Source organism: Limulus polyphemus, unplaced genomic scaffold (assembly GCF_000517525.1).
Source record: "Limulus polyphemus unplaced genomic scaffold, Limulus_polyphemus-2.1.2 Scaffold3146, whole genome shotgun sequence".
NCBI classification, from domain to species: domain Eukaryota; kingdom Metazoa; phylum Arthropoda; class Merostomata; order Xiphosura; family Limulidae; genus Limulus; species Limulus polyphemus.
The window spans coordinates 105119-122538 of NW_013668756.1; the positions used below are offsets into that span (position 1 = coordinate 105119).

At 30.6% G+C, this 17420-nt stretch overlaps 1 protein-coding gene across 1 annotated transcript in view; it reads left to right on the forward strand.

Annotated features, from left to right (window-relative positions):
- Nucleotides 1-16067, forward strand: part of LOC106468751 (vacuolar protein sorting-associated protein 51 homolog) — a 112481-nt gene extending 96414 nt beyond the window's left edge. Inside the window, exons 18-21 of the mRNA XM_022397105.1 lie at nt 4982-5105; nt 11376-11488; nt 14263-14341; nt 15253-16067. Coding sequence (XP_022252813.1) covers nt 4982-5105; nt 11376-11488; nt 14263-14341; nt 15253-15282 — 346 coding nt within the window. The 3' untranslated portion in view covers nt 15283-16067. The remainder of the gene's footprint in view (nt 1-4981; nt 5106-11375; nt 11489-14262; nt 14342-15252) is intronic.
- The last annotated feature ends 1353 nt before the right edge of the window (nt 16068-17420 follow it).

Below are 17420 nucleotides of genomic sequence, written 5' to 3' on the forward strand. Positions count from 1 at the left end.
CTTAAAAATAATAAAGTATTCACTCACAAATATAAATTAATCACTAATATTTAAACCAAACAGTCTTTTATATCATTACAGTGTATATATATACGATGTGTTTGTCTAGTGAGCCACGTACAACTGTCTTTTGTCATTCCATGTGTTATTTCATTAAGGAAAATTGCCTTATGTTTGTTTTTAAGCAAAGAAGATTGAATACAATGCATTGTTGGCCAAAATGTTTGTGTTTCTATGCAATGGGTACATCTAGCGCAATAGAGTTCTCAGCTTTGATAAGTAGCTGTAGAGATTTTTTTTCCATTGCATGCCACCGTTCCTTGTCATTTTACTGAGCTCAAGAAAAGACAGTTAAATAAGTGAGCACTATTTGACAGTTGTAATTTCTATAAAATTTCTATATTTGAATTCAAATCAATTTCTTTGACATGGAACAAAATTGTATGCATATAATACAAACATGAAAAGAAAAAAAAGAAAATATTTATATACAAACTGAACAACAACAAATATATACTCAAACACATTCCTCTACCCGTTTCTTTCATTCATGCTCCTGTCTTCACAATATTTTTTCTATCAGTCAGGGTAAACTTTCAAGGGACAGAATAGTTTAGTGGATTTGATTACCAGAAACTGCTGATCAATATTGAAGTTGATTAGCAGTTGCAAGTATTGCTTAGCATCTTTTTAACATTCATAATTTTAACACATTATGCCAACTAAATCCAGCACTAAAAGTCTTAACTCTTTGTAAAGACATCCACTAATGAAAAAGAGGTAAATAGTATGCTTTTATTTTAATAGCACTTTTATTCAGCTTCAAACCCTAATATTTAATCGTACCATACATGGTGTTTCATGAACAAAATAGTTCCTGGTATATAAAATAAAACTGCAAGAAATACCAAACATCTCAGCTGTCACAAAATAATGCAACAAACAATTAACCAGAAAAGGTAGTGACTTGAACAAGGTTGCCACAAATCAAATTAACCTAGTTTGTTTCTCTTTCTTCTTTTCTTTTTCTTTTTTGTTTCTTTATTTATTTATTTACAATATGGTCTCCTTGGATTTTTGGAGAAGAAAATGTCTAGTGACTTTTCAGCAGTAATTATCCCTCTCACCATGGGCATCCTTTACTATGCATGTGAGTTACATTCAAAATTTAATTAAACTATTTTTTGTTTGGTCATGTTATGCCAATTAGAATAGCATAAAATTGTAGCTAATAATCCATATTTTAATAGTATACAAGTTTTAAGTTCCTAATTTTATAAGGCAGTATCAAAGAAAGATCCTGAATTTCCCCTAGTGTGAGAAATGTGACATTTTTTCTCTAGGCATCCCCTCATCGCTAATTTATTTATCACCCCTCCAAGAAGTATGAAATTTAACGTAAATTACTTATTATAATATTGTCATCACTCAGATAAAGCATAATTATCATTGTCTTCAATTTTGTTTGGTTACAGAGCCATCAAATAGAAAATTATTTTTAACCAATATAAAGCCAAGGTTTTCATCTATCAATTGACATATTACATTGTTTTCTGTAGAGAAGAATATTAATTTCTCTTTCAGTACAAGCTTCGTTCCCACAGGAAACACATCAACTAGCTTGGATGAATTTGTAATGGCTCTTGTCACATAGTTAGAAAGCCATAACAATTGTGATAGTTATGAAACATTGTCTGCTTTTTCGTGCTATTATTCTATGTTTTTGGTGCATTATTTAATTCATTAAAAATTATTTAGTGCACTATCACCATTAGTATAAAAAGTAGGGTTAAGTGTCATCGACAGTCAACAGCAAAAATACATTATTTCTTGTCTTTCATGTATATTCTTTATTTATTATTATAAAAGTAACTAAAATGTAAAAATAGGGAACTCTTTAAGCTAGTTAAGGTCAGATTAGGTAAAATATATAATAATATGATATAATAAAAAATGTTCATGAGGTATGCAAGTGAGCAGTTTAAAGTAGCTTATGTGGAATGTAATATGATAGTGTAACGTGAGCCGCATGTTCCCCAAATGATTTACAACTTATAATAGCGTGAATAGTACTAGTAGTTAGACACTGTTCAAAGGCCAATAAAACAATAAAATTTAAGTATGCTGTTATGGGTTCAAAGCTACTAAGGATAAACAAATGTAGTTTCATGTTACAATTTGAAGTCTTTCCTGAAAGAAAAAAGGATAATTTAGGTTTATTTCGATATTTTTTTATAACAATATGTTTTTTTTATTTTTGCAGATATTTAAATCTGTTTACTCTTATAAATCTATGGAAAGTATTGAAATAACTATTGTCTTGTACTACTTATGATTAGAATTTTTTTGTAACATATTTTTGTCCTAAGCTTCACTGGAAATATTCATACTTTGGTAAGTTATGTTCTTTAAGGCTTATATCCTGTTACTTTTCAGTTCTTTAGTCATGATGACCATAGGATTATAGTATCAACTTTCCTAATTATAACTTATTTTTAAGTTATCATACTTGATCACCATTTATAAATTATTGTTTTGTTATTAATAAAACCTCATTTCTATACAAATTAAAAATAACTGTAATCTTTTAAATAAAATAATGCCTTCCTCTGCTGAATAATAGTTGTAAAATTCTATAGATCTTACCTATTAAGTAAATTAATTTGTGTTTTAAAAAGCAAAGAAAATAGTTTCTTAATCTTAAAAATAAACGTTCATTCATATCCAGGTTTAATTCAACATAATTTTGAATTCTCTCTCCACAAGTTTCTACCATTTTCTCCTTTCTTGTTCATTATCTGACTTGTGTACATTCTACATTATTTTAAAAGCTCATCTTTTAATTTGAAGTGTGCTAACCCACAGTAATTAAAACTATTTTTTCTTCACGATAATTACCTCTAGAGTATTATTTATAAGTCTAGACTAAGTAATTACATTTCAATTTAAAGAGGGGCCTGACTGAAAAATAATAAGATAATTCACCTTTAATTGCTCATTATGGCATTAATTATCCAGTAGTTTATATTACTCACTTCAACCATTTGTGATGTATTGGGTTTGACAAGAAAACCAAATTAAAATGATAAGATAATTACTTGGGAATTGCCAAAAATAGTTTTCAGAAGCATTCTTTCGGCATTTGTTTTTGTTTTGTTTTTCTCCTTGATTACTTGAGAACAGTATTCAGCATGTATCAAATATAGTTAGTTATATATAGTTATATAGTTAGTGTAAAGAAAATAATAACAATAAAATATAAAGTTTTACCAAAAAAAAACGTTTGAAATATATTTAGGAGGTTTTAGAGATTATGCAAATGACATTTGAGATTATTGAGATGAAGATAATATTTTAAATCTTAACATCTTAACTTTGCAAAAGGACTATTCAAAACAAATACTCAATATATTCATGGACAAGTCTTGGACTGGTCAAAATAAGACTTGATATATTCTTGGACAAATCTTGGGTAAAAATACTTCATTAAATGGACACTAAATGTTTGAGAGTTGACATTGGTCATAAAAGGCTCAAATTGGACATTGGTCACTAAATGTTTCAGAGTAGATATAGATCACTACATATGTCAGGGTAGATTTTGGTCCCTAAACGTTTTAGAGTGGACATTGGTCATTACATGTGTCAGAGTGGACATTAGCCACAACCTTTCAGAGTGAACTTTGGCCACTAAATGTTTCAGGGAGGACATTGCTTACTAATATTTCAGAGTAGACATTGGTAACTAAATGTTTCAGAGTGGACATTGGCACTAAGTGTTTCACATTAGACTTTGGTCACTAAATATTTCACAGCTAATAGTCAGTAAATGCTTTGAAATGGGTAGTAGAGTGGACATTGGTCACTAAACGTTTTAGAATGGACATTGATCACTTTTGGTTTATAAATGTTTAAGAGTGGGCATTGGTCACTAAACATTTTGGAGTGGACATTGGCTACTTAATATTTAAGGGTGGATTTTGGACATTAAATGTTCCAGGGTTGACTGTTCGCTAAACATTCCAGAATGGACATTGGTAACATGTGTAATGGTGGACTTTGGTCACTAAATGTTCAGAAAGGACATTGGTCATTAAACATTTCAAAGTGGATATTGGTAGCTAAATGTTTCAGAGTGGACATCAACCATTAAGCATTTCACAATGGACTTTGGTCACTAGATGTTTCAGAGTAGGTATTAGTCTCTTAATGTTTCAGGGAGAACTTTGGCCATTAAACTTTACAGAGTGGAGATTGGTCACTAAATTTTTCAAGGCATTTTCATTTATAACAAAACAAAATCAGATTTTTGAAATTCAGCACATGCATGGCATGCATCAAAAATACTTATCAGTTTGATTTCGTAAAAAATAAAAGAAGAATATTATATAAAGCTTCACAGGTACGGGTTTGTCACTTTAACCGAGCCCATGAACAGAGGGTTAAGTTGAACACAGAAATTATGCAGATTCTGTTCTCTATGAATATATAAGTATTTATGCAAAAACAGTTGGCTTTATTAAATTTTTTTGAACAAACCAAAAGATTTTTGAAACAAATTAGATAAACATATGAAACTTGTTAGTTCACATAAGCAAAACACATACCATACTTAAAACTGCAGTTCTTAGTTTGTTATGTTACAAGTTTTGCTCCATATGGTTCAAATTACAATTTACATAGCAACAGGTAAAAATACCTGAGTACTAGATCTAGCTGAAAAGTTTGACACCATTGCTGTCTTTTTTACAGTGTCAGAGCATAAATAAAAATTTGGTTTGTGGAGCTTTTTATTTATGCGCCGACATTAACTTTTTTGTGGTGATAGTACGATGCTCAAGTTATAAATTATATACAAACATTATTTAAAGTATCAGCTAATATTTTTTGGAAAATAACAAGTCCACTCAAACCTTTCTAGTATAAAAAGTTTCATAACGAATATCATATTCAATTTATTTTTGTGATCAATTTTTTTCAGCACAATAGACACCAGTTTAATGAGTAATATTCAGAAACTCTTCTCTGAAAGAATCGAGATTTTCAGTACTGTGGAATTTTCAAAGGTATCGGTGATGACAGGAATAATAAAGATAAGTTTAAAGGTAAGCTTTTTATCTTTTAAAACCAGTGAAATAATAATGACAATGAAGAAATATAACCTGTATTTGTGGTATTTTCACGTGAAGCTAATTTTTGCATGAATATAAAAAAAATGTCTGCTTTATACTAAGAAGATTGGTTAGAAAAATTGTGATTTATCTTAAGCTAATTGGATGACTGAGTTTGAGCTAAGAAAATGAACAGATTGGACATGTGAAACAATCTTTATTAGATTCCAAGCAAATACACAGTTGTGAGTACTTGTGTAGACCCTGAACAGATGCCTTCTAAAAGACTGGTAAATCAGCTAATAGCTTTCATCTCTCAAAAAGTCTTTTCCATTGACATATTCACTGTGTTGAGGAAGTAGAACTAATGTGAATCCAATGTTTGTACCAACAGGAAATGTTGGATTTACCTAGAATGACACAGGAACTTATCGTAGGCCCTGGCACATCTTGAACCTGCAACTCTTATTATGGGGCAAATGCTTCCTCAACAGTATTCTTTATCCACTAAGTCATGTCAGCCTTTTAACCATGAGATAAATTACAAATGTAAATGTATTTATCAATTTTCAATAAACAGTATCAAAATAAAAAAATTAATCCCTTCCTATCATTGACTCAGGTTTATTACAAAGGCAAAATTATGACATCTAATTTAGAAAAATTGTGGGATCTATCCCATCAAATTACTTCCAAATTGAATTTATCAGTGAAATATTGAGATTTAACATTTGTTTTGGATGAACTTATGAAAAAAGGTAGAAATTGTAGGTTTAATTTTTTATCTTTGCTTCCTGTTGTAATAATTATTGAGATTATGGAAATAATTAAATATCTAACTTCTGCAGATACAAGTTGTCAGTGGATAAACTTAAGTACAAATCTGTAGCCTATGCAATTATTTAAAGCTTACTTTTAGTTCAGATAGTTTGAAAACAGTGAACTTTTAAAATTGGTGATATCAAGAACTATAAAATTCAAATATTCACATGTTTTGTTTTACAATTTTCAAGTTTCTAAAGCTGACAAAATTGTAAATATATCATCTAAAACCTGGGATTATTATATTTTTGCAATCTATATTCTGTAGATCTATCTTCCTTCCATCCTTGCGTAGTTGTATTAGATTGTAAAACTTTAAAATTACTTAATACCTTTTGAAGCATCTTGAGACTAAGTAGGACTTTTGATATGTAAGATGATAATGGTTTTCTGTTATTTGTAAGCTGTGGAAAGCAGTGACATGCCCTTTTTTCTCTATCATTAAAAATTTTTAACAGCTACTAAAAGACATTCCTGATTCCCCACCTTGCTTGCTGTGAGTTAGGGGAAAATATTTCAGTTTTAAAATTAATGTCACACAGGGACTTGTAGGTCTTTACAGTAAAAAAAATAGTTGTAATATGTTATTAAATGTTAATATGCAAAACTTCACTGTTTAGTTTTAGATTTTAAAAGTGTTTGAAAGACTGATTGAATAATAATAAAAGAGGATTTGTTAACTTCTCATGGCCTTCTACCCTATGTGCATCAGAGGCAACCCACAATCCCCATAGTTGCCTCTAACACTTCCCCTCTCCCCATAAAACATCTTATCTTACAATGCTTGAAAAGTGCTCTTTTTTTGTCAATAAACCCCTGCCCTTTTAATGTCCTCTGCATGTTACTGATGGAAGGTAATAAGTTTCCCTCTATGCTTATTTCACTGAAGTAATTGTTTGGACAGTTAATTTTCTGTTCACAAGAACTCACGAATTTTGTAACTCGAGGCCATCATCAAGTTGATCAATGCTAAGATCATATTTTGCCCTTGGGCAGAAGTAAAGAAACATTAGATTTTTTGAATGTGTACATAAATTAGCTTAAGGAGCACATAGATAAGTTTTAAGTATGAAATAGATAAATACTAGCTGTTTATATTAGGTTTGATACTTTAGAATTTTTTATTGAACCATTTATTTGAATGAAATGGCCTAATGATTGATGTCATAAATGCCTACTATGGTATATGTATGAAAACTGACTTTCTGATAAATGGTTACATGGGTCATGCATAACAGTGTTTTAAATAACTATCTCATGTAATAGTGTTTACTGTATCATGAATCATAAACTGACCTAGTAAAATAATATTTTAAAAGATCACATAGGCATGTCTTTGAAATATCTGTGTTTCTGACATGGTGACTTTTATTAGTTATTAATTTGTATTAATGCAAGGTCAGAGGTGGTATTATACCTACCACTGGGTTTTAAAGGTCTTAATATGGTATTAAAAATTGTATCAATTATTTTATTAAGGTAACCAAACAAAAACATGATGTATATGCTTTCTTTTACATTGTATTTTGTATCGCATGGAAAAGTATTTTAAAAACATACTAGTGATTATGTATGGAGAGGATGTGGTTGCAGTATAGCATTCAAAAAGCCTAATGGAGAAAGAAAATTGTGTTTTTAAGAACTCCAATGATCCTGGAAAAAAGGCCTCAATTCTAAAAGTTTTACACATTTTCTTCCAAAAATGTCCACATGACATTTTTCCATTGGTTGGAACTCATTTAAAATTATATTACATAACAAGTCACCATTGTAATGAATTTTTTGAAGTTTGCAATGAAAAACTAAAAAATTTTCATAATATACATTACTCCCCCCCCCCCCCACGTGGCACAGCGATATGTCTATGGATTTACACTAGAATCCAGGTTTCGATACCTGTGGTGGGCAGAGCACAGATAGTCTATTGTGTAGCTTTGTGCTTAATTATAAACAAACATAATATACATTATGATCCACAAGATTTATTTGAGGGTGGGTCATGTTTGTCTTACAAAGTTAAGCTAACTATAATAAATACATCAATAATTTTATATAATTATATATTAAATGTTTACAAGATTTTTTGTTTCTTATTTTATTTTAAATTCATCTATATACTTTAAAATAGATTTTCAGGTTTGTCAGTATGAACTATCCATTTTTTCAATGGTTATTTAATATATATATATATATGTTTACCATTAAATAGTGGTCTTATTTTATTTAGAATGTTATTATTATAAGGCTTTTATGCATGGTACAAATAACCTTTTCTTCCTTTTTTACTTGTAAATTCTAGATATGAGCTTTTTTGTGATTTTGTAGAATTTCACAAATTTTATTTTGTGTTGAATAATACTCTCAAGTACAATAGCCATTCTAACAGTTCTGCAGTTCAATTCATGTTAAACACATGCATTTTGCTTACAAATACTCTTTTTGTTCTTTTTTGCATGTATCTTCAAGTAATTTTAATGATTGATTTGAAGAATTGTGAACATTTTCAGAGACTGATCTCCATAGACAAGCTAATGAAAACACAGATTAAAACAGGGAGCATTTTGGTAACAATTTAGCTGTTTATGTTAATGGACGTGTTTTCACTGTCAGTTGCCAGAATTCTGGTAGTGTTTGCTACGTGTTGGGTTTCCCAAACTTATGCCATTGTTGTTCTTCCAAACATGTAAGCCTGTTTCACTGGGGCAAAGGTTAACTGTTTGAGTGTATACACTGAATGGCAATTTAAATATTAACAGTAAAACTCATGCCAGTCAAGGTTGTCAAGAGGAAAGATGCAAACATAGTGTAGGAAATAAATGTGTCAGTGAAGAACAAATTGGGCCTGGCTTTAAAAGTAATTGATATCAACAAAATATTGTTTAAATTGCAATGGAAGGGTGGTCCTATTGGGAGCATTAGAAAGGTATGTATATCTACAAAATATGAGATCATAATGTATAAAAATAGAAGTTTCCTTGTAGACCCTAGATCTACTGCAGTCCTAGGCACAATACTGCAAAGCATATTATTAGTATTGGAAATGCATCATTCTTCAAGTTTACTGTAACTGTCTAGGCTTAGGCCTGTTGGATGTATCTAATTTCTAAAGATAGCCCTGATGTGAGTACAAACCATAAAAAAAATTCACTGTATTAGTCACTATTCTAAAGAGCAGTAGGAAATTGTTATTTAGCATTTAAGCTCACTTGATTTTACAGTTGTTACTGCAAACAGCTTTTTTGCAGGACTGTAAAATGTTTGGGGAATAACAAATTCCATGGAGGAATTTTATTTTGTTGATGAACAGCTATGCAGTTACGTGAGGATCAAAATCTGGTCTGGAGAAGTAAAGTAAAGAAAAGAAAGCCAGTCAGCTGATTAACATTGGTGACTCGTATCACCATATCCACATAGAGACCACTGATTAATCAATAAGCAACTTCCCAGCTCTACTGCATAGGCCAATATAAATGGGTAAAATCAGTTACATGTTCATTAAACTACTTCTTTATGATTCCAGCTTTATTGATAGGCAGTTTATTGTCTTGAAATTCACTAGTGGCATTGGATGGTAGTGGAGGATCATGGATAAGATTTGGTTGTGTAAAATATTCAAGTAAACAGCTGAGGCTGCTGTACTATGTAGCAATATGAGACGAATACTATAAAAAATGCTTCATTCCAAAAGTGGGGCACTTCATGTTAAAACTACAAACCAACATTTTGCATCAGTAGCTTGAGTTATATTGATTAGCTTACAAACAGTGACCAATGTTTCTAACCTTGAAGTTTTTCTAACTCATCTGTTAACAAAACTAACCCAACTTACATTCTGACACAAATTTAATCCAAATAAATAAAATAAGTCTCATTTCTCAAATAGATTAAGTAGAAACAAGACAATCAATATGAACCACAAAGATCTAATATAGACATGGGCATCTGCAGAATTGGGCAAGGGGGTTTAGCCCCCCCTGGAATTTCAGAAGAAAATGTATTTGAATAATTTATTTTTTTATATGTATTAGAAACTAACACTATTTTAATGTATGTGATGAAATTAAGTTTATATAAATAAGCCATACTCAGCCAGAGCATCATATTCAAACTTTAAGGAAAATGGCCTGCCCCACCTAGAATAAATTATGTGGATATTCGTAAATATAGATGTACAAATCAAAAATATTTATAAGTCAAAGCTGAAGTTGTTGGAAAACAATATGTACACTATTTTCTTTGACTTTGAATGAACCAGTAATATTGATTTTACTTTATAAAGGCTGGCACAAATATTCCATTCTTCACCAGTGCCAATGAAAACAATTGACGTGTTTTTCATTTGGTGTAGTGTAAATTACTCCTAGCAACCTTATGTTACTCTCCTTCTCTGAAAAATTACACCCTTAACTTCCAGTATGACTGAAAAATAATGAGGAACAAAGTTAATAAGGATGTGTCTTGTGGAATGCAGTTTCATTTAGATTTTCAGTAAAGTTTCAGTAGCTCAGTTGATGGTTGCACAAGTCAAAGCAGGTGGGTAAAATCAGTTCCATTTCATTAAACCACTTCTTTAGGATTCCAGCATTATAAATAGGCATGCTGTTATCTTGAAATTCACCAGTTGCATTGGGATTGTTTTTGAGGATCATGGGTAACATTTGATTGTCGAAGATGCCGAATTAATCAACTCAGGTCATTGTACCATGTAATGATGTAAGAAGGCTGACTCCTGACAAATGTGCACTACAGAACCACTGGATTCTTCATGGAACTGCCTCTATAAATAGGTGCAAGATGACATCAGAAATAAAGTGAAGCATACCTCATCTGGATCTGTAATCCATCTCCTTTTACCTATAGTTTTGTTATTATTATTGCAAATTGTATGTGCAGTTATCATGAAATGACATTTTGTTTAATTCCCTCTTAACAATCTTCAGAAATTTCTGTGTAATTTTAATGTAAAATTGGCTTATACAGTGGTTTCTGAAACTGTAGTCTTTAATTTTTTTCCTCACTGTTTACTCAACGATCAGCAGTTCCTGTCAAATATGATAAATGATTGGTTATGGTTGTTTTTAACTGCTGCTGTTTTCTTAGACAATTTAACCATCTGATTTTCCAATGATTTACATTGTTTGGTCACAGAAGCGTCTGCTAAAAAGAGTACTATAATAGCTTTCTTGCCCATCTTAATGAAAAATACTAGTGCCTATTATGGTTTATGGCTTTATACAACACTATTGTTCCATGTGACATCATATTTACATGAAACATTTCATTGGGGCAAAAGGGGACAACTATATTATGTATAAATACAAATATTGCAGTATGTTCACAATGCTTTGTTCAATAGCAACATTTTGTTTTGTTTTTTCTGTTTTGTAGATAGCTTTACTTTAAAGACATTTCAATGTCTGAAAGTTTTTCTTTTGGTTTCAGACTTTCTTAGAATGTGTTCGACTGAGGACGTTCAGTCGGTATGGACTTCAACAAGTTCAAGTTGACACTCATTATTTGCAGCTGTACTTTTGGAGATTTGTAGCAGATGAAAAGTAAGAGTTTTGTTTTTTAGTTATATAGTTCATAATTGACTGTAGTGGTTCTGTAGTAATCTACATTTGTTACTGCTTCTGTTAGTTAGCAATTCTATTACCAGTATATGAGAATTGCTTAAAAATGAATATATTGCTCTGTGATGAAAAATAGTGTTTGGTTCAAGAACCTAAACAGTATTTACTTTCTTCATTATATATAATGTTTAAATGTCTCATGAAAATGGTGTTTTTGTGTACCAGTATTGCCACTTACAGCATTTAGAAGTTGGTATTTTGTGAAATGCCAAGCAATTTTAGGTGATGCATATAAGTAACTCAAGACTATATTGGGATGATTTTAAAAAAAAAACGTTAGTTTATAGATGTGTGTGTGTGTGAGTGAAATGATACTTTGTTGCGATAAAAAAGATCGTATGTTTTTTACTGTATTTGTACATATAGTTGGTTACTCTGAAGACTTGATTTGTTCTATAATTCTAATTAACTTGATATTGGTTGATTCTGTAAAACATACTGTTTACTACATCTGTTCGCATACAACATCAATATCTATGAAAAAAGTATTCCTTCCTATTTTTGGAACAAGATGAATCATCAAAAAGTATTATGAATATTTATTTCTTGGCTTTGGTAATGTGTATTGTTTTCATCATCAAAATGTATATCAAGAACCTGTTAAAGATATTTGTTTAGTGAGTCAGGTAATAATGGAGTGATATGCTTTGTTATTAGTCAAGATAGGGATGACCTGTAGAATGTTTTCAGTAGTTATGAAATATAGACAGTTATACAAGTTCCAGTTTAGGTGTGCTTGTTGCCATTTGACAACAGCGTAATGCAGCATGAATTTCCCACTAGAAATGTGAATCAAGCACACAAAATCAATAAACAAAGCCTAATCTGCACAGATGCAGATCTTAGCTGCTGATTCATTTTCAACATGGCATATGTTGCTATTCAAAAAATCGGTAATACTTGCAGTTGAAAATTGTTTAATTCTTATGAGAAAATGGATCCAAATTGGAATCAAATCACAACAGTGTTTTCATGCTTGAAGAGACAGTTGAACTTGTGCAAGTTGACAATGATTTTGACTCTGAACCTGAATTATCTGATGATAATTTTGAGTATGATATGACTGACACTGATGTGGATAGTTACAGTAGTAATGCTGATGCTGGGCCTGTGGGGAAAAGTGATGATGGTGATTATGAGGCTCCCATTTATAAAAGGGACAAATGTCAAGACAGATTTCGTGAACATGGTGTAGGATGTAATAACGTATATGTTTCCATTGCTAGTACAGACGTGCGTACAACTGCACATACAGGCCCTTCCAGCCAGGGCCACACCTGGTAGAGTGCTATAACCTGCATGTGGGCAGGTTTGACTTTTTTATGGTAATCAAGCTTGGACTTGGTGGAGGTTGGTGGTGGGCGATGAACATTTTCAACTTTGACGATAGAAATATAGGGTACAGGGGCAACTAGAATCTAGATGGTGCAGACCCTGTCAATTTTTTGCAATTTTTCCCAGATGTTGCTGTGTTTCATCACATTGTAACAGAAACAAGCTGCTATGCTCATCAATTTTTACAAAGGTAAAGTGATGATTTAAAACCATGTTCACAATTTTGTAAATAGGTATCTGTGAACCGTCCAGGGATGAAAGCAACCTTTGCTTTGAACTTTGCAATGGGCTTAGTCAATAAGCCTGAGCTAAAGGACTAGTGAGATGCTCCTGGTTTCTACCATGTTCTTACTATGGATAAACTTGAAGTTGCCAGAGGTGATTCTTGTTATGACAGGTTAATAAAAGTGCATCCACTGATTGATGTGATAATTTTCAAATTCACGCAACCATTTGGTCCAAAAAAGGAATTGGCATTGGATGAAATGACAGTTGTATTCAAAGAGTAAAGTGTTCTGAAACAGTGCAACCCTAAAAAACTGGTTAAATAGAGATTCATGGCTTTTGTATTATCTGAGTCAAAAAGTGGATATGTTCTTGAATAGTCACTCTATGCTGGCAAAAACTAAAATATTAAAAATAAGGATGATAATGATTTACCAGTTACCACTAGACTTGTTCTGATTATGATGGCACTATACATTGGCAGAGGGCATGAACTGTATGTAGACAGTTATTACACTAATGTGTTCTTGGCTGAAGAACTGTCTAATCAGGATATCGGAATGTGTGGTACTTTGAAAGTGAACTGCCGTGGAATGCTGGCAGCTTTGAAACCTGCAGTCTTACCTCTTAGAATAGGTGAAGATCTTGTGTTCATGAGGAAAGGGAAACTGATTACATGGAGTTGTTTTATTATTTATTATTATCTGTATTTACAAATCATCTCCAAAAAACTGACCTAGAGATACACAATTTGCCTGTTCAAAGGGGTTCTAGACAATAACTACAACGCAGCAAAAGGTAAATAGTAACTCTTAACTATTTTTATGAAATCAGGTGATTTATTTGTGCCAAATCAGAAGAAAAAAGAATAAACTACAAATTTTTTAAATATGGTAACCATATTGGGGGTGACATCATCAGAAAATTAAGTCAAATTATTTGGATAATTTGAATCTTTATGTTGTACTGAATTATTTCCATATGTGTCTTGAGCTATTTCAAATGGTTTTAGAGGTACACTTGATCAAATTAGACATTTATATAAACCTAAATATACTAAAATAAAATATGTGCCTAAAGCTTGGTAGTGAAATTTTAAATGGATATTTGTTCTTTGACTTTTTTGTGCTTAACAGTCTCATCCATGTGTTGCTGGATGAAGTTTTGGGAAGTACACTTCATCGTTGTCTTGATCCAACATTAATGGATACTGGAGTAAGAAATGATTTACAATTTAATAATTATTGACACTGAATAAATTGAAGGTTACAAATTACCTTTTCATCAAACATTGTAATTGTGACTTGTTTGGAACCAAAAGTTTCACCTTAACATTTTTTGATGTTGGAAAATTGTACAAAAATAATTCTTTTTTTTTTCAATTAAAATATAGGAAATATGTATGTTATAAATGTAATATTCAAGTGTAAAGGTCATTAATAGCCATCAACATACTACATGTTGTGGAGTTTTATAGTAAAAAATGCCTAGTATAATTTGAGACATTACAGAAGTGTAAAGAAATGACCACCTGTAAAATTCAGATTTGAAACTTGAATTCATGCATGAGTATTGACAATCAAAGTTCCAGTTTAAATAGTAAAAATCTAGATGTCTGAAGTTTTACTTCTTTCACAGTGACGATGTCAGTGGGAGATTTGCTTTGCCACAAGACACATACCCATAAATATACTTTCAGTTGTGAAAAATCCTAAAATAAATATTATAGTCAAGCTTTTATAATTCAGTGTTAGTGTTCTGAGCTATGTTACACTTGAGCTGGTAATTACAGGTTCTTTATCTCATTTTTTTTGTCTTGTTTATCAGTTATTTTCAGTTACACAACTGTAATGCCTCCTAATCAATTTAGTAATAAATTTAACATATAAAGCTACCATTATGATACTGTAAAAACTTATCAGAAAAGTATATTAATGTTTACTACAATAAGTCCTGTTATCAATGTAAGATGAATTTTAAGAAAATTTCTTCACCTAGGATTTTTCTTTCACAGTATTGTCATAAGTGTAATAATATGAAAATTTTAGTTAGATTAAATGAAGCTAGATAGATAGAGAAATATTAAAGAATTGTTTCAATAATTATATTTATGATTTTATTGGCAGGTTGTAGAAGTCATCTGTGACCGAGGATAGTTATTCAGAAAACAATTCCTTATAAGAACTAATTAGTAAAATAAGATATTTATAAAAAGTGTTTGTGTGGCAAGCAGAAAACCATGAGGAAATTAGATTTAATAAGTACTAGTTTCAGAGAAAATAACTTGAACAAGTAGCAGTTTGAAGAAGAAAAAATCAGTTTAGTAGTTTATATAGTTCACTAAAAATATAGTATATAATCAGTTCAGCAGGAAAAAAGAAAATCTAGCAATTGAAATCAAGTGACTGGTCAGTTATATATGAGAGGAGTGTTTATGTATTTCTGGTGAATTTATTATCCATAGCACAAAAGATATGTAACCTCAATGAGTTTCCAAGTGACCTGGGCTTTGTAATGTTTTACACAGTAAGATACTAAACAAATTATATAAACACTTGAAAATATGTTTAGCTGTGGCTTGAAGTAAGGAAATTAAGTTTATATATATATATCTAACTAAGATTATATGATTCTGTAGAATTTGTTTTTACTATTCTAGATTCAATGCATGTTTGATATTAAAAGAAATTAAATCCTGAGCTGATGCAAAGTATAATGAAAAACCTATTTAATGGTAAAGTCAGGAAGTCTTATTTTAAGTTGAATTGATATGAAGCAATGACATGAGAGAAATTTAAAGTTTCAGTAGTAATCATTTTATACTTTGTTCACATTATTTCTTAGCTTCCTACTAATTAATGATTCAGGGAAATAGTAAGAATAGCATTGTACATTATGTTAATTTTGTTTATTATGATAATAAAGTTTTTCTCACACTTAAGGAAGACACGACTTGTTATTCAATTCTAAGAACTTATGAGTGAAAGTAAAGAATAATGTATAGCAATATGTTAATAAGACTGTATCTGCAATCTCCTGACCTTCGAATAACCAACAAACAGTTTGAGATTTCTTTATGAAAAAGATGTTTTTTGCATAATGTGAAAGAGAGTTTTTTTGGACTACACTGCACTACCATTACTTTCATTTTTAACATTGTCGTCACTTTCTAATGTTATGTTTTTATTGGTTGTAATTAAAACATTATTTCAAATCAGAGTGATATTTTTTAATACCTATAATGAACTTTCTATATCCTATTTCAGAAGTTATGTCTATTGTGTATGTTTTATATAGATATGTATAAATATATAGTCATAATGAGGTTATCTGTCACTAAACATTGTGTGATACATATATATGTATCATTGTATGTACAGCCATATTGAAGTAAGAAATTAAATAATACTAAAGCTGTGTAATTCATTGTATTTGTTTTGTATGAACAGTTATGTTGAAGTTAGGTAGCACTAAACATTCTGTGAGTTATTATATATTTTTATATGGATATGTATGTATATAAAGACATTGATGATAATTAACTTTAAGAGCTGTAGGATTTGTTGTGTATGTGTACTTACATATGACTGTGATACTCAGGTAAGTTACAAGTAATATCCTGAATCAGTAGCAGAATCAAGAAATGATAAGCAAAGAATAAATTAAACACAGACAGTAAAGTAAAATAAGCAAACACAAATGATAAAATGAAATATTTTTTACAGTGATATTAAGTCCTTTTAAGCTTAATTGGCTTGCTTGGTATTGTGAATGGTATCACAAACAAAAATCCATAAAAAATTTCACATTTTAGGTATTCAAGATTCAGACAATTAGAAAAATAACTATGGTATGTGCAACAATCATTTCTTTATCACAGAACACAATTCTAAATAAAAGTACTCTCCTCACAGCAAGTACGTGAGAGTTTGGTTACATCTTTATTGATGTAATTTGTAAATATAATACTAAAAATGATCTTCAAAAAATAACTTATTTTTCAATAAAGGGTCTCACTTTTAACATATAAAAACTTTACAGTTTATATCAGCACAATCCGAACACTTTTCCCATGCAGTACTTTCCAGAAAAATCATTTCTCTAGAAAATGTTCATTTTTTTCTAAATTGTTTTCAGTGAGGTATGAATACTAGCACAAACAGCTGCCCTAAGGGCAGCATTTCTGCTAATAAATATAATAACACGAAGGATCTTAAACTGAGGCTGATCATAGAAACAAACAAAACACTAAATAATCATACATGATGTCAGAAAAACACATAGGTTCAAGAAG